Source organism: Mytilus californianus, unplaced genomic scaffold (genome assembly GCF_021869535.1).
Source record: "Mytilus californianus isolate M0D057914Y unplaced genomic scaffold, xbMytCali1.0.p SCAF_4, whole genome shotgun sequence".
NCBI classification, from domain to species: Eukaryota; Metazoa; Mollusca; class Bivalvia; order Mytilida; family Mytilidae; genus Mytilus; species Mytilus californianus.
Window position 1 is genome coordinate 88,458,391 of NW_026262690.1, and position 22,156 is coordinate 88,480,546.

The 22,156-nt window shown below is 32.7% G+C and overlaps 1 protein-coding gene across 1 annotated transcript in view; it reads right to left on the reverse strand.

Annotated features, from left to right (window-relative positions):
* LOC127738862 (proprotein convertase subtilisin/kexin type 6-like) overlaps window positions 1-22,156 on the reverse strand; it is a 59,362-nt gene that overhangs the window by 26,219 nt on the left and 10,987 nt on the right. The window contains exons 7-9 of the mRNA XM_052250315.1: window positions 14,115-14,287; window positions 7,714-7,917; window positions 3,102-3,205 (exon numbers count right to left, since the gene is read on the reverse strand). Of these exons, the coding sequence (XP_052106275.1) occupies window positions 3,102-3,205; window positions 7,714-7,917; window positions 14,115-14,287 (481 nt within the window). The remainder of the gene's footprint in view (window positions 1-3,101; window positions 3,206-7,713; window positions 7,918-14,114; window positions 14,288-22,156) is intronic.

Below are 22,156 nucleotides of genomic sequence, written 5' to 3' on the forward strand. Positions count from 1 at the left end.
AAAACATAACTTTTTTTAAACCCTGGTGAACCCCATTTTATTTTACCTTAAATAAAGGCAACAGTAGTATACCGCTGTTCGAAATTCATAAATCGATTGAGAAAAAACAAATCCGGGTTGCAAACTTAAACTGAGGGAAACACATCAAATATAAGAGGAGAACAAAGCCACATCAGAAATACTAAAATGCAACACACACAGAAACGAACCATAAGATAACAACTGCCATTTTCCTGACTTGGTGACTAAAATGACAACATTACATGACAGGACTACAATACAAATAAATGGAAGAACACACAGGACAGAGAAACACACAAATAAACAATACAATAGAATATTACGACAAGCTAATAGTTACCAAAGGTGCCAGGCCTAAAGATGAAGAGCATTGATGACCCAAAATTCAAAAAAGTTGTGCCAAATACGGCTAGGTTATCTGCCTGGGATAAGAAAATATTTAGTATTTAGAAAAATTAATATTTTTGTAAACAGTAAATTTATGAAATATAAAAATGACCATATAATTGATATACATGTTAACACCGAAGTGGTGACTAACTACAGAATAAAAACGAATACGTAAAACAACCTAGATCAGCACCTAAAAACAGCACAGCCGAAAAACGCATTGTATGTCAGCCGAATAGATTGACGCACAAAAGTGACGTTACAGGTAAATTTCTTTAAATTTCCGAAAAATAGGACAGACTTCAAGATAAGTTTTAAATACTGATATTACATGTATTTAATAACAAAGAAAATTACAATACTTATTAATTAAAAATTGTGTTAGTAATTAGATAATTAATTGTATCTAGCTATGTCGGTATTTCTTCTAAATCAAACTGAAAACCAAATACATAGTGTACGTTTAGTTGACCCAAACTAAAATCGTATAAATGAACTGGGTGATAAATTATCTTTACACTCACACACGAATAGAACAGAAAAAAAGTAAGAATTACAACTACAAACGTGAGACATATCGTGTGAATATGCACGAGCATAACGTATCAACTGAGATATGTAAACACCATACGAAGGGGCGGAGGGTATGTTACTGCTGAGAAATGGGAAATTGATAATTGGGAAGTTGAAATCTTCCAGTTTGTCATAGATTTTAGTGTGAAGTCGTCCATCTGTGTCAGTCCTTCTAGTATCAGTAGTATCCTTAATTTGAAATTGAAGTAAAATGCTTGAAAAGTTCATAGCTTTGACATATCCGTTTTTAAAAAAATCTACCAGGGAAAATTACAAAAAATCGATTTAACCAATATTTTTAAGCCTTAAACTGAAATAAGAAAATGCTAAATTTTGACATAAATCTGGAAATAAATGGATTGTTAAGTCTAAAATAACAACGGGAAAGGTTCACATTTCAAATTTTAATGTTTTTTTCACGTAATTATCATACTGACTTGGTTCTAAAAGTCTTTGAATTTGATGTAGCCGTTATTGTTAAAAGGGTGCAAATGTTTGGAAATAGGGTCAAATACGCACATTTCGCTTCCATTTGAGGGAAAAACGAGCCTGGTGACCCCCTTTTTTTTTGCATATTGGATTCAGCATAATAAGATCTACAAAATATGTGAAAATAAAAAATTTCTACCGGGGGTCCTTATTGGGGTGAGTCACCTTAATATCTGTTGCTCTTCGTTATAAAAGATGCGAGCAGCAACGACATTAACAGTACGGAAATCCACGCGCCAAGGAAAAACTGTACAGAATTTCAATGACAAAGATTTTTTTAATCTTGCTTCAAGATACTAGTATCAATTTGAATCGCGAATTGATTTTCATCGAATCACCTGTAGATGTTTAAGTACGACACGAATACCCCCGCCTACAGCCATACCACAAATACTCGGTGAACAGAAGCGAACCGCACACTCGGTCTGTAAGTTTTCATTATGCCCTTATGTACAAAACATAAGCACGACATTAGCAGTCATTGCTCAAAAGTTAGGACATGTACAATTTTCATGAAAACTTTTCAAATTGGTAAAGCCGTAATTTTGTCAAACAACAGTCACCCGAAATGAAATACAATCGTCCGTTTTAGTCATCTTTATACGATAATATTTCCAAAAGAAAAACATGTCCCGTTCTGCAGACATTGCTAAACATGTCCGAACAAGTAAAATTTTCATTAAAGTGTCTACAACCTTAATTCTGTCAAAATTCGGTCAACCGGTACAATGCACAAGCTCAATCTGGATGTTATTTTTAAACACTAATTTTACAAAACATCGAATCAATATCTGTATGCATAAACACACCACAAATCCTTTTATGCATAAAACGAAAACAAGTCTGGACAACGATTTTGATTAGAGAATTACGGAAGGACGAAATGACGGAAATGGGAACATTATATGTTAAGAGTAGTCGCTCACATACTGACGTAGCATAATTCTACTTTGCATTTATAAGCGCTTAGTATATATCAATACATTAAGCAGATACATGTATATAGGATCATAGCTGCACTTTGAATTTAAAAAAGTCATATTGCCAGCTGTAGGTAATGATACTTTCTTTTATCCAGGGGATATGTCACCAATATCTTCAGCTTTACTGTTTACGTATTGTCAAGATTTTTTGCAACACTACCGATAACTGTAACTTGTAACTTTTGCTTCGAATGATTTGGCAACACACTAACACTATATGGACTTACTCTAAGGCAAGTTGAATAATTTCAACCTGTAATAGGTAATTGCTATTTATCTGGTATGAAAAAATACTTTATAGAATATATAATAATACTTACCTTGCCTTGAGCGTGGAAGCAATCAAACCACAAAATGTTTTAAATTAAATGCTGAAGTTTGTGTGGAACGCGTCGGCAGTTTCAGCAACATTTTTATCTATTCTAAGTCGAAGGAAAAATCCAGAACTGATTGCATCAAATCTTTGAGCAACATAAAAGTGACTAACTATTACAATATTTACCTCAAGTGTTAAAACAATCAAAAGTAGTGGCTTAAAGAACTTACTTTGCCTCTAGTGTTAGAGAAATCAATAGAAGTGGCTAAAAGAACTTACTTTGCCTCCAGTGTTAAGAGAAATCAATAGTAGATGGTAAAAGAACTTACTTCGCCTCCAGTGTTAGAGCAATTATACCAGACGCTAAGGGTGCTGCGTACGACGTCCCCTGGATACCATCACTTTTACATCCTGATTCTATTGTAGTTGTTGTCTGAAATTAATATAAATTGATTTTCCTTTGATGTCTTTGTTACAAATGACAATTTCGTTGTTAATTTATCACTAGACGTCTGAGTGAACGTCAGTTATGCTCCAAGGGATATGTTTAGTTTTTTAATAGATATATAATTATCAATCCAACAGGCAATATCTATGCTATTACGTGAATTTTGGAAAATAAAGACTTCAAAAGCTAAGAGATACGGAGGTGAAACCAGAAAGAAACAACATATCTGCCTACAAAATAAGGACCCAAAATGGTAGAAACAAAAATAGTGTGTCTGGCTCGGTATCTTTATTTCTTGATCTCGAAGGTATAGGGATTTGGTTCGGAATTATTAAAACTTACATTTCAAAAAGTAGAAAGAAGTAAAATAACAAAAAATACCGAACTCAAGAGAAATTCAAAACGGAAAGTCCTTAATAAATTGGCAAAAACAAAAGCTCAAACACATCTAATGAATGGATAACAACTGTTATACCCCTGACTTGGTACAGGCGTTTCCTTATGTAGAAAATGGTGGATAAGACCTGGTTTTAAAGCTAGCTAAACCTCTCACTTGTATGACAGTCACATTGAATTCCATTATATTGACAACAATGTGTGAGCAAAACAAACAGACATAATAGGTAAAAACGTCAAAAATTGGGGTACAGCAGTCAACATTGTAATATAATCTTAATCACTATAAAATAAAATAAATGTTTCAACAAAGAAACACAAAATGGCATATAGACAAAGTACATAAGCAAAAATGAAAGACAAAAATTCAAAATTTACCATAGCACAATAACATGATGGCGGGATGTACAAGTAGAAAGCCACGTCATAAGTATATAATCAAAAATGGACTAAATAGTATAGGTTAAAATTATACAAGGACAAAAAAGGGGGACTTTAACACGTATTTAAGATGATAAACAACGTCAGTACTTAGAATCAATACTTCAAGACCATTTTGTATTATTTGTGAAGGTGATACGGAATATTTATCAACAAGGTCTTGGTATCTTCCAATGAACTTTTTTAGAAACAGGACAAGACGTTCTTTGACATAACCTTGGCTGATCAATTTTCTGCTCAGGCACTGGAAACGTTTTCAAAAGTCTGAGTAGCAGCTGCAAGCTCTTGAATACCGAATGAGTTGGGAATGTATATCACACACCATATTACCGCCTAACGATACGTCAGATACGATAGGATCTGTGTTTCCGATTTCTATTAAAAGCTATTGTCTGCGTTTCTCCGATTGCCACTACAATACAATGGATTTTGCATTCGTTTATAGCAGATTTTAATCTGTGTTACCTATTGTATCTGCAGTCCAACAGCCGGTAATTGGGTGTGTAACATATCTTAATTCTGTTCTTAGGAGGCATGGCATTTACAGTGCTGGCAAATTAAACAAAAATATTTTAACCCTTGTTAGCTTTTTTTTTTTTTTTTTTTTTTATTTTTCTTATGGTGCATATTAAATAACATCAGCAAATAGAGGTTTAACTAGGTTATTGATGTCTTTTGTGTATCTTTTAAAAAAACTTTGAATATCAAGAATAAAATAATTCACGTTGAATTTTACTTCAGATATCACTAACATCACTTTTCTTCGAGTGTATATGTAGATAACGGCGAATAAAATTTAATTCTCTGTGACGATATTTTTATAATTATCCGTAATCGTTCTAGAAACAGTTTAAATAAATAACAAGATTGATTGGACCTATATTGATTGTTGTTTACTTAACTTCCAGTGGCAAATATTTCAAAGTTGGTCTACTGGATCAACAGATCGACACTCTCCCATGACTGGTCTAGCATCTTACGTTCCCTTTCGACAAGGACATGACTGAGTACTTATATGTCCCGCAAAGATACAGACTCTACGACAGCATGGATCTTAATGCAAGATGGAAGAAGTCCGGGTTATCATAACTACAATGTATGTCTAATCCTCAGTAACCATTGCAGTCGATTTGACCAAGATTTAAACAGTCCAAATTTAACAAGTATAAATATATATATATATATATATATATATATATACGGATCGAATTTTGCAAAGATTAAGACATACATAAGTCGGATTCAACGAAGACTAAGATTTATGCAGATATTGATTGAATAAATGCCATTCCTTTCTGGGATAACCAAGAATATTTTGTTATTGCTCCCAAATGTTTTGTATATTTGGTTTCTGAATTGTTTTGTCTGAAGGGTTCTTAGTGAATGGTTATTCCTGGAAAATGTGTCTTGCATACTAACTTTAGTACATATAAGTGTTGACTAGTGTATAGAAATGCGGTAACCTGGGCTTCTTTCGTCCGTCAGTTATACGCATGCTGAAGGGAGGGGATTTGAATACGTTGTCACGTTGGAATAAGAACGTAAAATCCGATTTTTTTGGTGGTTTAAACCTGGTTTTATAGCTGGCTAAACCTCCCATTTGCATGACAGTTGTTTAAAGTTCCGTTATATTGACAAAATTGAACGAGCAACCAAAACAGACATATGAGTTTTACTCATTGTTGAAGGCCATACGGTGACCTATAGTTGTTAATGTCTGTGTCATTTGGTCTCTTGTTGACGTTTTCTCATTGGCAATCATACCACATCTTCTTATTTTTATAATAGGTTTTTGACAATAATTAAGATCCAGCAGCCATAACTGTAAACATACATCACAGACATAAAACACAAATACAAAAGACGCCAACAAAAAAGGTGTAGTAGATAGTAAATTTTAAATTTTACAATGACGTCAACAAAATTCTACATAAGTTTTCGTCGTTGATAGTACACGCTGAATGTAGGTTATACACTTTCTCGATAGAGTAAAACTAAATAAATGTAAATACAAGGGTTATCAAAACAGAAATAACACTGTAAAACTCCTGCGTCCGAATCGCACCTCAGGGCCCACATACACCATGAATGCCCAAAGTTAAAAAGTCAAAAACCGGATTGCGGGATGTATAAATACCGTGTCACGTCAAAAGTCATACAACACAGAGAAACAATTTGCAACTGAATATAGTAATAATAAAGGATATCAAAATCAATTACAAATGGGACATTTTCATAAGGAGTTCCAATAACTACCTAAATTCAAATACCTAATACAAAACAATTCTGTAATAAGATAAATAAACATTGGAGAGTGTAATTTTGAAAAAAAATACTACATGTTTTAATTTTTAAAATCTACTACTTTTCTATTAACTGCTTTAATCAGTTTATTGATCTACAAAAATACTTATCTTCCTCCAAACAAAAATATATGCTCATGACAAATGACTTGCTAAAAATATAATTGATAACTTTCCCTGCAATTTTGTAAAACAATATTGAAGGTTCTCATTGTATGATTTATGGAGAATTGGGTAGAATACCATTACGTATTCTTATTAAAGCTAGAATAGTTGGTTTCTGCCAACGTATCATGTGTGGTAAAAAGAAATATTTCATATACACTGTATTCTATATTGTATCAGCTTAGTAAAAGGGGTTTCTACAACTCTAAATGGTTGTTAGACATTAAAAATACTTCTTATGATTGTGGATTTAATTTGATGTGGGAGGATCAAATAATTGTTAAATCTGATAATATTAGTAAAAGTTTTAAGAAATGTTTGAGTGATAAATATATGCTGAACTGGAGTAATAATGTTATGAATTCTGCAAAATCTCTTAATTAAAGAATATACAAATCTGATATTTGTTTTGAGAAATATTTATCAGTGTTACTATCTGATCTAAGAATGTATCTATGTAAATTCCATTGCCTTAGTTATGGATTGCCCATTGAAACTGGCAGATGTTTTAATATTGATAGAACTGAAAGACATAGTAATCTCTGTTATGCTGATGAATTTGGTGATGAGTTTCATTACTTATTCAAATGTACCTTTTTCAACAATGTAAGAGCCAAATATTTACATTTAAATATATGTAATAACCCAAATGTTTTAAAATTTAAAGAACTGATGAATACATCAGATTTATTTACACTTACTGAAATAGCAAAATTTTACAAAAGTGTTATTAAAACCTTGTGATAATGAGCTTAATCATGTTACTATAATTCATACTTCCTTTCACATATCAGTATTCATTATTTATATATATGCTATTATTACAACTTTGTTAACTGTCTTATTCTAATGTAAATATAAATTAGGCCGTTAGTTTTCTCAATGGTATTGTTTCATATTTTTCATGTCGGGGCCTTTTATAGCCGACTATACGGTATGGGTTTTTCTCATTGCTGAAGGCCGTATAAATGCCTATAATTGCTTACATCCACTTTATTGGAACTTTGGTGGATGGTTGTCTCGTTGGAAATCATACCTCATCTCCTTAATTTTTTAATGTTTACACTTTTATTGTTTGTTAAAATTTTGTACTAACATACCCCATATGGGGGCTTTAGTGAAATAAAATGTCTTATGTCTTACGCAACTCAATTCAAAGGTTTTATCATGGTAAGATAATAGACTTACCAGGTACCTGTCATTCTCACTTCCACCATATGTTACAGCTAAGGCAGGAGCACATACTTCAGAGTACCATGCATTTTGACCAATCGTTGCACTAGAAATGGCTACAGTATAAATACTATTGACATAGCCGTCAGCATTACAGTTGTCTGCAGTACCTCCATTACCTGCTGACCATATGTAAATAGCACCTTTACCGTTCCTTCCCTGCAATGCGTAAGTGTTCCAATATATACCTTACATAAAAAAGAAGCTCTTAAAAGTTTTTATCTCTCAACAACTATTCCGATTTCCACGGTAAGCAATGATCACACTCTAACAATATAAATATATTTAATCAGCTTAAATTGTCGAGTAAATAGTCAGCCAGATCAACTGGATTTTTCCAAACATTTCATTGCATTTAGAGTTGATCAGAAGTAGCATTAGCTAGCATTCTTGTGTGTTAAGAATGATATGTTTAGGAAAAATCTGTAAGAGTAGATTGAGTCAGCTATTTTTCTTCTAATGAAATGGATCTGCAAATTCCGAAAAAATGTAAAATCTAGTGCGTTTCTTAATTAGATATGCAAGTTTTAAATTAGTATAAAATGCATATCTAAATCAGACAAGCAATGCACAATATAATATAACATCAGTACGAACACACATTCATGCCAACGTCAAAACTTTCAATATGTTTTAGGTACATGTATAATATGTTATGAATATAAAATATTAATTTTTATTCAACATAAAAATCGGTATTTTTAATCGACAGATGACTGAATGCAAGAACATCTTTCTTCAATGTTTCATAATCAAACGCTTTCTAGGTACTAGTAATGTTTTATAACTAGTATATCCAACCAAAGAAGTGTTACACAAATTCAAAGTACATTATGCAAGAGATGGTATTGCAGATGTTTTTACAAAAATCTGCTTGAGTTTATCTTTTGATACAAAAAGTTAGGTATGTCTTTTCAAAGGATAGAAATGTCCAAGAAACCGAAATTTCCAGTAAGTTCCTAAAATTTCGACCCCATTTATCTATAAAAGTAGCACATGAAGGTATATTTCGTATTACATATTTGAATTGAATAGTTTCATGCAAACTTTCGTCAAAAATTCACCGTGGGATCAAAACTGTATCGTATGCCCTCAAGAAGTAAGAATCCACTAAGAAGTATCTAAAATATCAAAGACCACAAGACTGTATTTGTAGATCCCAATTTCTTGTTTATCTATTTCAAAGTTTACAGGTTACAGTATCTCTCTATCCATTACTGTGTTCAAGATAATGACCCAAAACATCAAAGTTCATGATTTGTTTTAAAGGGCAATAACTACACATGGACTTTAAAATTCAATATTACTTCGATTGGACAAACTGACAATTCATTTACTGAGATCATCGGCAACCACACATTTATTAAATTTTGTTAACAATATTGGTTTAGAAAAGGTTAAATTACCAAAACAATAGAGACAAATGTTTATCAACCTTAATTCACTTTTTTTATTTAAACATCAATACTGACCGATGTCCTGTTTTAGACATTGATATTACAATTGTTCACGGAATTCTTCATACTAAACTAACGATTAATGGAACGACTTATCAATCTTTTGAGTTTCACTGGGGGAAAGGAGGGGACGGATAAGCATTACTTAAGCTTCTGTTATGGAGGAAAAAGGGAGAAGGGACCGCTGCTCTATCGAGTTTTCTCCCCTTTCCCTCCAAAACGTTTATTTCAACTAAATAACGGGAACGGACATCTTTTGCTTTGTGGACTATTCAAGCCTTCGTCCATTTTCTAGCTTCTTTCATGATATCTGGGGAAGACTAGCTCACTCATTTCTGGTCTATGTAATACCTTCATCAGGTGTGTCTATCTTCTCGGACACTTGTACTTTCGAGGCCTGGCGATGGTGAACAAAATACAATGTTGTTTAAATGATTTATTCCAAACAGCAATCTAAATTGAAGTTTGATATGTGATCTTTTTATTTGAATAGAAGCCGTTATTTTACTTATTCTTGTTAATGAAAATCTCATAAATTTAACTTAAGTTTTTAATATCTAACTTTATCTAAATAAAGGCAACAGTAGTATACCGGTGTTCAAAAGTCATAAATCGATTAAGGGAAAACAAATCCGGGTTGCAAACTAAAACCGAGGGAAACACATCAACTATAAGAGGATCAGAATATAAATTCATACTTTAACATTTAATTGAAAATAGTTTAAACTTTACTTAAACAATTTACATACCTGGTGAATAAAATACAATGTTGTTTTAATGATTTATTCCAAACAGCAACCTAAATTGAAATGTGCTATGTGTTGTTTGGGAGTTTGTGGTCTTCCCTTTTTTAACCCAACATCACGTGCTGATTGGAACTATTTTATTAACCAGTGTCAATTTTGAATTTTCTTAACTATTGTTTTATTGGTCAATCATTCCTTTTCTCATGTAAAAGATTTATATGATTGATAATATAATTTATTTAGTTATGTAAAAAGCAATTATGGATTATCAAAATATTAACCTAATTTACAGGATTATTTTAGTGGACAATAGAAACATTTAAGTATCCTTTTCCTACGGCAAAATACATACATTTTCATTCTATTAAAAGATGACAGTTTATTTACTTGATTTCTCAACGTCACTTTAATAGCTATGATCAAAGGAACTCTAGAAATAAGATTTACTTATATTTAGTCTTATTACCGAAAGACAAAATTACTTATTACTTAATCTTACGTCACCTATTCTGTCTCAAACTTTAGCAATGTAATATATGTTAAATATAATGATTCAATTTTATTTATTTATTCGTTTATTTATCTTATTTTTACTTTATTTTCATTTTCCAGCATACTATTTTCCATCATTATACTACCAGCATCTTAACACAGAAAACGAGTTATTTCAACAATTGGCCAATTCGGAACGACTAAAAGATTATAGATTCTAGAAAAAGCACAATTCGTGAATATGCTACGGTGCTCGTAAACATAATTTATGATTTCTCAAGGATAAGCGAAACTGAACGAAATGCTCGTTATTGTACTTAGATGTTTTAAAAAAGCGTCTTTTTCACTTCAGATGATTTTGATTTTCATTTTGTTAAGTTAGTACTATTAAACAGTGTTAGACAGTGCCATTATGGTAGCCCAAAATAGGTTCTCGAGAAAATTTACTGAACTTTTAATGTACCCTTGTGGAACTTTCTTTTAATAAAGGTTCACATATGTTAAAAGATAAATTGTATTCCGATATGATTTTTCCAATTTATGTTTTACTTGTTTGATCATGGAAGCAATTATATTAAAATATTCATTCGATCGAAATGGGGACTTTAAATTTGTAGGTGACCCGATGCGAGGCAAACTATGATTTCTTGTCGTATCCAACATATCATTCTTTCACCGTGGCTATCTCAATTTTTTCATCCTTGGTCTCGGTTATTTAACTTTGTAAAATCTACATATTAACGGCTATATTGTTAATAAGGTCTTGCTCTTAATATTGCATGAAATACTTGCCACTGGATGTCCAACAAACAACAATAGTCAATCAATCAATACAAAGTGAGTACTTTAGAGCTATTTCCCTAATGCTTGTAGTTTAAAGGCTTGGTTGGCTTGCTTGCTTTGTTTGTATAAATGTTTGCTAAAGCATTGTAATTAAGATTGACATCCGCAATCAATAGATAGGCGGGCTTCAGCTTGTATACATTGTAAAGTATTGTATATAAGCTGAAGCCCCGCCTATCATTGCAGCGAAAATGTACAATTTCAGTCATAGAATATTTCTATAAATTTCTTAATCTCTCCGAATCTATATTTATTCACCTTAGAAAAAGCAACAGTTATATTTATAACTCCACGACGATATATATTTTGCAAAGAAAATAAACAGGTGTCTTCTATTCTGTCTGCTATGTTTTTGGAAAATAATATCTAGATTTAGAACCGTGGTCTGGTGTTTTAAACTGAAACTTCACTTGTATTATGAAAATAGAACATATCGATTACAGTGCTCTCTGCAAATTCTGATTTTGAGAGGTTTTTGAATTATAAAGAATTTGATTATTATTATAAATAGACGTGTTACGAATTGGTATATATACCCGATGCTGAGGTTGACAAATCAGAATTTAAATTTGGGTATCGTATTAAAACATAAACGTGATTTAAAGATTAAAATTACCTGTGTACAAATTGAACCTTGTGTTTAAACTGAACATTATTAATGTCAACGTATTTTTGTTCCTTATTACAGATGTCCCTTTGGAAACATTATTACTGACAATTTCATTATAATATTGATTATGAAACGAATATTCCATAACATTTATTCCTTAAGAAAAATTATTTATTAATTCCATAATATTTCTGCCATTTTTAACACTGATAAGGGATAGAGTATTACAAAAAGGAAATAGATCTAGGAGAAGGGATAGAAGGAAAGCTTAGAAAAAGGAGTACGGGACGAAAGAAACAAATCCCCTGTCTTCCTCTATAAATTAGAGCTACAAATGATTATATACATGTACTTAGTACTTTTATTTATTTATTTTTTACGTTTTCGGTCGAACGTGTGAGCTATCGGGAAAAGAGGGTGTAAATTTTGTATCATAACTTTGCAGAACGTATGTATATACATATTTAATGCGCACCTCCTTTCATACCCTGTAATTTTAATGTTTTGCATTCCTATAACTTCGTCTTTTCTAAAGAAAACTTTAAAGCAAATCAAAATTTCTGTTATACCAATATCATGGGAAAAAAAGCCAAAACAATCTATGAGCTACACCATGATCAAAGAGGTGAAAATATAAAAGGAAATGAACCTGCGATTATCGGAGTGTCGGGTATATGTGGAACACACTATACATGTAAGTCGTTTAAATACTTTCAAAGGCATTGGGAACGTAGCTCATGGATAAATTCGTGATAAAAAAATTACCAAACTGTACAATCAGATTAAAATTCAGTTCTATCGTAAATCGCTTGCAGTCAAAGCAAATGAGCATAACGAAATCAGAGATCGATATTTTAATTAAATTGCCAGACTGCAGAGCACTGTCCGGGATTAGTGGAGTGACAGATTGAACTTCAGTTTGTCTTTGACTTGTGCATTTGAATATCCCTTTGGTAACCTCCTCCTCTCTTTTTTCCGTCCTATAATCACAAGCAATGATATCGGAAAGTGATTAATGTGTTTTCGATGTAAAACCATGACGTTCTACATTAATATAATCCAAATGAACCAAGACGTGTGTTGGTCAACAACACTCATAGGATTTAAATTTGACCGGTTTAAATCGATAATAATATTTTGACAAAGTCTCCTCATTAAAGTCCGATTTGTCAACCCCAGCGACGACAATACACCCTTTCGTAACATGTCTAAAAGTAATAGTAGTATTATTAGCAATATTTTGTCGACTTTTCCTTCATAAGTCTTATTTAAAGTTACTGGAAATAAAATTTCAATGAACGAAATCTCACTGACAGTTGTTTCAAGATCGGTTTCCTTATTTGTTTTCAGCCGTGTTTGTATAGCTTTGAAACAAATAAAGATTCAACTTGAAGTAAATATTTGAATTTCGTTCTGTAAACATATCGTGTAAATCCATTGAACGGTTCGTTTGATATTATATCATGCTTTTGCATGTTTTTAAAGAAACGAACCTGGTGTTATAAGTTGATCAAGGTAGGATATATCGTAAAACAGAGTTGCAAGGTTGCATCGGTGCACGTGTGTAACCAGTAAAAGTGAATTTTGATGTAGATTTGTTGTTCTGTTCTGTATTTTACTTTTGTTGATATGCTAATTTCGATCAATAAAATGGGCAATGTTGGGATCTCACAGCTAGTATAACCTAGCCACATTTGCCTGTACCAAGTTAGGAACCTCGTCCGTAGTTATCGTATCTTATTATTTTTCGTCATTTAGAGAATTGGGTGTTGATAACAGATATTTGATTGTTTCCGTTAAATTTATTTACACCTGTCTTTTTTGAAGGCTATATGTTGCCCTTCTGGATGTCGCTTGGTTATTTTTGTAACTGTGTTGTTGTATTGTCGACATTTACCAAATATCTCCTCTTGTATTCCTATTACGAGGAATACATCGGAATTCTAATTTGATAGATGCACAGTTGAAATGATAAGGATCGATGTATATCTGGCAGATAAATAGAAAAACGAGGCTAAATATGTCAATGCTATAAGTATATTTCAAACGTCAGCGAGTGAAATATTGTAGATTCATAATTCTATACTCTACGTAAACCAGGACAACACCATATTAAATAAGAAACTTAACAATCATATTTCATTTGTGTAAAACTAGAACAATATGTCAATTAGACACAAAAAAGACAAAAACTAAATGACAACTTACATTAGTCACTCCATCCAGCAGTGCTGCCTTTGTCAGTGAACCAGGACCATTAAAACCAGTACCGTCACCAGGTCCCCAGCTATTGCTGTATATATCGACATTTGACAGATAGTGAGAAAGACCTTGAGCTTCATCTGAATCTGATATAGCATGGGAACCCAATATCCGAACTCCTTTAAAAGAAATAAATCATGTCTCTTATGCTGTACAGTGTCTATAAAGCATAACACCTTTCTTATATACATGAATATGCAATGACAGCGGGAAATACTTTTAAATGGGGTGAAATGGAAGTGAGATCAAAATTTAATTGATATATTTAATGACTTAGCATTTGTGTGTGTGTTTTTATTTTTTTTTTTTTTATGCGATACTTCTAATATTTGGTGCATAAAGGTAACTATCAAACGTCATGCGGAGTTTGCAAACGAGGTAGGTATGAGCGATTGTTTGATATAACACCCTTGTTAGACATGAATAAATATCAAATCAGCGTTTTGCACTATTGGTGATATTATATTATATTATGTAACTGGCATCAACAAATGAAGGACAACGTTTCCGGATATTAAGACCACTTTCCACTTAAGAGTAAGTAATCACGGTAATTCACAACTTACTGTATCAAATCCATAATGGTATACTATACTCTTAAGCTAAAATGGTGATTCATCTAATATATCATACAATTGTTTATTTTTTCATAATAAGGAAGAAACAACTAGATGTTAACAGGGGGGAAGGGGGGGGGGGGGGTCGTGGGGCTAAGAAGAAAACTTTAATCCAGCATTTCGTTCGCTGCATCTTTGGACTAATTTTTCTTCTTTGAACTGATACTGATTTATCTTTGTCATATCGTCAAACAGAGTTAGCTAGGAACATTTGTGTGCAAAAAAGTATTAACGAAAATAGCGAACTCCTATGTAAATTGTAGAAGGGGAGAGTCGATATAACCTGACAAAATCATACGCTGGACAATATCAACCAACAGAACAAATGGAAAATAACTGTCATATTCCTGATTTGGTATAGGCATTTTCCGTGAAACCTGGTGTTATAGCTACATAAACATGCAATTGTATGACAGTTGTTTATAGTTCTGAGTTTGTCAGTCTTATAAAAGTCTATGGAGTACAGAGGTAAGATAGAAATTTTCCCACAGGCCTTGATGGAAGTAAGAGCACTGTATGCTGTACATAAATCCCTTGTAACCTCAGGAGATAAAACGTTAGAAACAAACTGAAATGGCATGGATAAAAATGTAGGATGAAGACATTAAGCCATTGTACCCGAGTTGATTTTATAGTCCGACATACAATAATTTATAGCACTTAGAACAGCTAGATCAGTCGTAAGGTACAAGCATTCACGACAAGACATTATCAAATGTTATATTGACACAATTTTGTTATAGCCCAAGACAGCAAACGGATGAAGAGAGAACTACGAATATAAAACTTACTATTATAGAAGAGAGGCGAAAGATACCAAAGGGACATTCAAACTCATAAGTCGAAAATAAACTACCAACGCCATGCCAAAATATTAATCATAAACTATCCTAAGCACCATCACAAGGAAAAACAAGTTTAGATAATTTTTATAATTTCCGTTTTACCACCAATATAAACCTCATTTGAAACACAAAAGATGAAAATGACATGGTCGACCACCAAGCTGTCATATTTGTTAACTATCAAAAATTTTCTGAAATTGATATTGCTACAGCTAATGTAGCTGGGATTCGTTTAAATCTTAACAACATAGATGTATCTACGTCCTATCAAAGATATTAACTTCTAAATGGAATATACCTTGCTTGAATAGAACTATTTACATAAACACAAGAAGGAAACAAGGAAGTCATAATAAAGCAAACAGGGCTCAGAGAAAACAAGACTAGGAACGTTTTAGTTCATTATGAAAACAGGTCAAGGTAGTACTAGACACAAAACACCAGAGATACATTGGAAATACATTGGTGACCTGCTAGATATGAAATACTGATGGATTCAGTCGAGGATTATACCAGGCAATCGGTGAAACGCGAGATAGATGATGTAGATACTATTTTAGAATGGTTTACGGCTGTGAGGTCGTTGATACAATTCAGAACTATAAAACTGAATGGGTCTATGAATACGCATGCTATCAATCTTTAAAGACCTAAATGTTGCAAAAAGTAAAATAACAAAAATATCGAATTCCAAGAAAAATTAAAAACGGAAAGTCCCTTAGCAAATGGCAAAAAGCTCAAACACATCAAACGAATGGAAAACAACTGTCATATTCCTGACTTGGTACAGGCATTTCCTTGTGTAGAAAGCATCTGTCCTACCTTCGTGACAAGTATGTTGTTATCTCAACAGATAAAACCTCAAACAACATCGTTGTTATGTGTAAGTCACATTACATAAACTGCTTGAAAAATGAATTACATATTGACAATTCATTTTGGAAACTCACCATATACCCAACGACACTAACCAAGGAGGACAATCATAGGTCTGTTCTATGTTTCATTTTGGAATTTCAACTAACGATGAAGAACTGGATCTTCCTTTACTTTATTTGATACCTAAAGTACATAAGTGTCCTTACAAACAACGCTATATTGTCGGGTCTTCAAAGTGCTCCAAATTATAAACATCAATTTTATCAACAATCAAAGCCTGGCTTAAAAGTTATTGTGAAACTGCATATTATAGAGGTGGGTATATCAGTTGTGGATACTAAAAAATTCCCAAGATCTCTTAGAATTCATACCATCTAAGACTCTTTCATAATGCAATAGTATTAAAACATTAGACTTTTCTACACATCCCCCATTCCAACCTAAAAGACAAATTGAACGATTTGGTATGCTTATATCATTAAAAAGAAAGAACAACGTAGATACTAGTATCTTGTCTAAGGGAGGAATCACTATGATTCAAACAAAAAATTATCTAAAATTGTCAAGATGCTTGATTTCTTGATTGACAACATATGATTGAGGACGTGTTTTTCAACAAACAATCGGCAATACATACAAACAAAGCATGATTCAAGAAATAGTACACAAACAGATTGTCGTCCAATCTTCAGGACACACCATACAGGTCCATCAAAGATTTTCCATTCAATTCGGTTCAGAAGGTTAATAAAACAAAAATGACTTCTCTGTCAGAACAATAAAAACAGGAATTATTTTCCACTAACAATTATCAATATTGAGGACTATGAGTCTTTTAAAATTCAGACTCGCTGCCCATATAATGTAAATAATCCAATTCATTTTTTAACATACAACTTTATATAAATATGATTTAAACTGAATCACCTGTAAACTTCTTCCGATGCCGGTATGTTGTACAAATGTAGAAATACTCAATAAAGTTGCTTTCTACATACTTGGTCACACACTGTCAACATCTTATTTATAAACACAAACCTATGTACGGTATTTTAAATACAGATATTGCTAAAAGAAAATTGAGAAATAAATTTACATAGTTTGCTGAATCGATACCTACGGTGGATGTGACTCTACTTTTTAATCCTTTTCCATTCTTTTAATTCATTCATTAATGTGTGTGTTACATTTGGGGTTACCTTACGATTGAACATAGAGCCTTCCAGACGAAACATTGTTTATCAAAATGCTCATCTGATCATCAATATTATTTGTTTTTGTTTAAACTTCTTAAATGACAACTATAGGTACTGTGAGTAAAGCTCACTAAGTTATACCCCGCCCATTGCAAAGTCGAAGTTCATGCTTTGGTAAAAGGAATCCGAAAATTAATTTAGATCAAAACTATAGTGAAGGTGCGCAATGATTAAAATTCTGAGAAAATTTCATCAAATATTGTTTAGGAGTTTAGGAAAAGAGATATACATGTTAACTTTAATGTGCACATGCTTTGCTGATTTGCCAGAATCATTATCATCGTTTCATCGATAACCGATACAGAAGTTGCACAATAGAGTGATATGGTTATTACGGTGAGAACGTTTTCATATTCTGTAACACGGTGTTAAAGAGGTTCGGATACATGGGTACCATAAGAAAGCAATGCTTTGGTGAGGGAAATCCCAAAAATTATTCTGAAACAAAAGGAGGCGCACAATAGCATTTATTGTAATAAGGAGTTTAGGAGGAGTTATGGTATCCCCTAAATAAAGTATTGGCAAAGTGTTTTGGTAAGAGAAACTCCAAAATGAGTTTGTTCAAGCAACAAAATTATAGAGTTTAAGATTGTGAGAAAGTGTCAATGCATTTTGATAAGGGGCTTAGAAGGAATTGCGGATACAAAATGATTACACCCTAAATCAAACAATGACAGAGTTCATGTTTTGGTATGGGAACCCCAAAAATAATTTGGTGAGAAAAACACAATCGAAGGTGCACAATGACATAATGTGGTTAGGATTCTTAGAACTTTTCATTTAAATATGATTATGGGTATAGGAGGAGAAGCAGAGGAACGAACGAACAGGAAAACGGACAGACGGTTCGTCTAACTTCCCATCACTTTATACCACCCGCTTTAGATATATAATGTTTAACAAATCTCGCAATTTACTCTGCAACGATATTTCCGAGTGACGTATAACACTTTGGAACACTGAAGAAGTTGCTGTTTTCAAGAAACTACAGGAAATGGACTCTTTATAGCAAAATTGAAATCACAACTTCGAAAGATCTAACCTCCTTTCCTCTTTGATGTCATCTTATTTACGGATTTATCTTCTCACGGCCATCATGACGGGTGCCACTAGACAGCAAAATGTGTACCCTTCAACGCTTCTGGACGCTCTTTTTAAAGACTACAGCATTTTACCATTTTAATTTTGCAAGATTGGTTAGTATTTCTCCATGATTGTGAAAGAAAAATATGATTACTAGACTGGTTAGATAAATTATGCATACAATATAGCGTAAATATGCGTTGACGTTGCAATACATTACTTTAATTACATCACTGTCCATCACAAAAACAGTTTAGGTACCATTACTATACTGACGGATTTTAGAAACGCAACATACATTTTGGTGATTTTTTGTTTTACCAAATCATCATTGATCCTCATAAAACTACTATTCATGCTTACCATACTTCTTTATGGTTAGAAAAATTCAATACCTGACTTTCCTGAGGTCATTGAACATACCGGATTTTTGAAATCGCACGAATTTCTAAAAGCGAAAATTTGAAACCCATAAATGATTATTTTAAGGAATTTTTTTCGTGAAAAAATTCTTTCAATCCATACCCACACTTGAATCATTAAAAAAATGTTGCATCTCCATATTGCCGAAGTTATGCAATGAAAATCTTAATCAGGCCATAAGAATATTGCAGGCAGGTTTAGGTGAACGTGATGTTTTCAGACAATTTTACGTCAGAAACTCGTTTTACTGTCCTTACAACAACGGTACAGGTAGACGGGATTTGTTGATGACCATCCATGACCAGATCAATATGTAGTGACAACGCAACTTCAATAAAATTTGATAATGTAACGTCATTTGCAAGACATGTTTACGGCCGCAACGTCAACTGCTAATCAAGTCGACGAATGCCATGGCAGAGAGATTCATGCCAAAAATGTTTCCCATATACTGAAATGTCAAACAATCGACTGCAGAAAAACATTTGAAGCCCTAAAGTTTAAACCACTTAATTGCTAAAACACACTGTAATGTATGGGACAGAGGAAAAATCAGAAGGTACAAAACAGAATTCAAAACATGCCCAACAGAATTGGTTGACCTTTCTGACAATCATTTTGGCGTTGGTTACAGGCAGTCATTGCCTTCGACGGTGACACATCCATTGATAAGGGGAAAACTAGGGATTCATTGCATACCACATGATTTGAACTTTAAAAATGACGTCATCAGTTCAATTTTTGAACTGCGAACTTTTTTTAGACAATTAAGAATGAATAAAATTTATACATTCATTTTACAAAAATTGACTATTTGAAAATGAAAATAAAAAAGAATAATCTAGTGTTGTGTTTTTAAATTCCGTCAGCATATGCAATGTCTTTAAATGAAAACAACGCTTTATAAATTTCGTCCAAAGCGCTTTTTATTATATTTGACTTCATCAGGAATACTCAACACTAGACATTTGAAAGCCAGGAGCTGCAGAAACTTTAGGAGCTAAATGACTTAAAGGACCTTATAAGAATAGCAAAATTTATCTAAGGTCAACTTTGCCTAAAGGGGTTCAAGTTGAGACAAATCCGTGATACATGTTTCAGCTTTCTTAAAGTTTGTCTCTCAGTGCTGGTGGTGAAAGTAAATCCAGAAATGCACTTCGGACGCCAAAGAAAACATATGATTGATTTTGATACTCAACTAATATTTTCTATATATTGGGCCAAAAAGATATAGTATAATACTTTTTGCTTTCTCCTGGTTAAATAATAGTCTAAGCAGGTAGGTAGAATAATTTTAAAAAGTAAAAAAACAAAAATACCGACTATAAAGGAAAATGTTCCAAAATTTAACAGTGCGTAACGAAAAATGTCTTTACTTTAACAGAGATTATTAAAAAATGTCTTGACTATAACAGAGCTTATTATCAAATGTCCATAAAAGATGTGTTATCAAAGTGAATAGAGAGCTTCCTTGGTCTAATGTTCTAGCATGTATCTCATAATCATAAGGTAGTCGTACGTGCTCTATCTGTTTTAATATTGCCTGCAGCGGAAGATAGTGCTATCATATAGTTGGCACTCTCTTACTGAATTGCTAGCAAATTTTGCAAAATTTAACTTTTATTTATTTTATTTTCTATTTCAACATAATCTTTTGCTCCTTAGTGTTGTTTTTTTTCTCTCTCCCTATTATCACCCAGGTAATCAACAGCTTCGTGTCTTCAAATGTATCACTAAATGAGAATAACACATTATAAACTTCGTGCGTTCGAAGCACTTTTCTTGACTTACCTCCATGAGGAACGCTCAAACTTGTCCATTTGAAAGTCAGGGAGGAAAATACATAAACACGTTATGAGCTATATAAAAAAAAGGAACCTAAGAAGTATACCCAAATTAACCTAACGTCAATTTTGCCTGAGAAATTTGGAGACTTAGTTTCTTGAACATTTTTAATTCAACAACGAGGAATTTAAAAAAAAAGTACCAAACTCCAAGGAAAATTCAAAACGGAAAGTCCCTTTACAATTGGCAAAATCAAAAGCTCAAACACATCAAACGAATGGAAAACTACTGTCATATTCCTGACTTGGTACAGGCATTTCCTTATGTAGAAAATGGTGGATTAAACCTGGTTTTAAAGCTAGCTAAACCTCTCACTTGTATGAGTTTTCATTATATTGACAATAATGTGTGAACAAAACAAACAGACATAATAGGTAAAAATGTCAAAAATATTGGTACAGCCGTCAACATTGTATTATAATCTCAATCACTTTAAAAACAAACAAATATGTCAACAAAGAAAAACAAAATGGCATATAGACAAAGCACATAAGCAACAATGAAACACACGAATACAAAAACTGACCACAGCACAACAACACAATGGCGGGATGTACAAGTACCGAGTCACGCATCAATGATATTACCAAAAATGGACCAAACATTAAACGTTAATAATTTACAAAGACATAAAAGAACACTAAAACACGAAATTAAGATGATAAAAAACAAGCAGTACCTAGAATCTATACATCAAGACCATCATGTATTACTTGTGAAGTTGATACAGAATATTTACCAACAAGGTCTTGGTGGTATCTTCCGATGAACTTTTTTAGAAAAAGGACGAAACGTTCTTTGACATAACACTGGTTCATCAACTTTCTGCTCAGACACAGGTGAAGTTTTACAAAGTCTGAGTAGCAGCTGCAAGCTCTTGAACACAAAATGAATTGGGAAATGTATATCCCATATGCAGGTGAAGTTGGTACATTGCTACTAAGGTAGGGGGAAATTGATAATTTCAAAATTAAAATCGTCTCTTTTGTCATAGATTCTGGTACTGAGATTGCCGCTTATGTCACATTCGAGGTATAAGT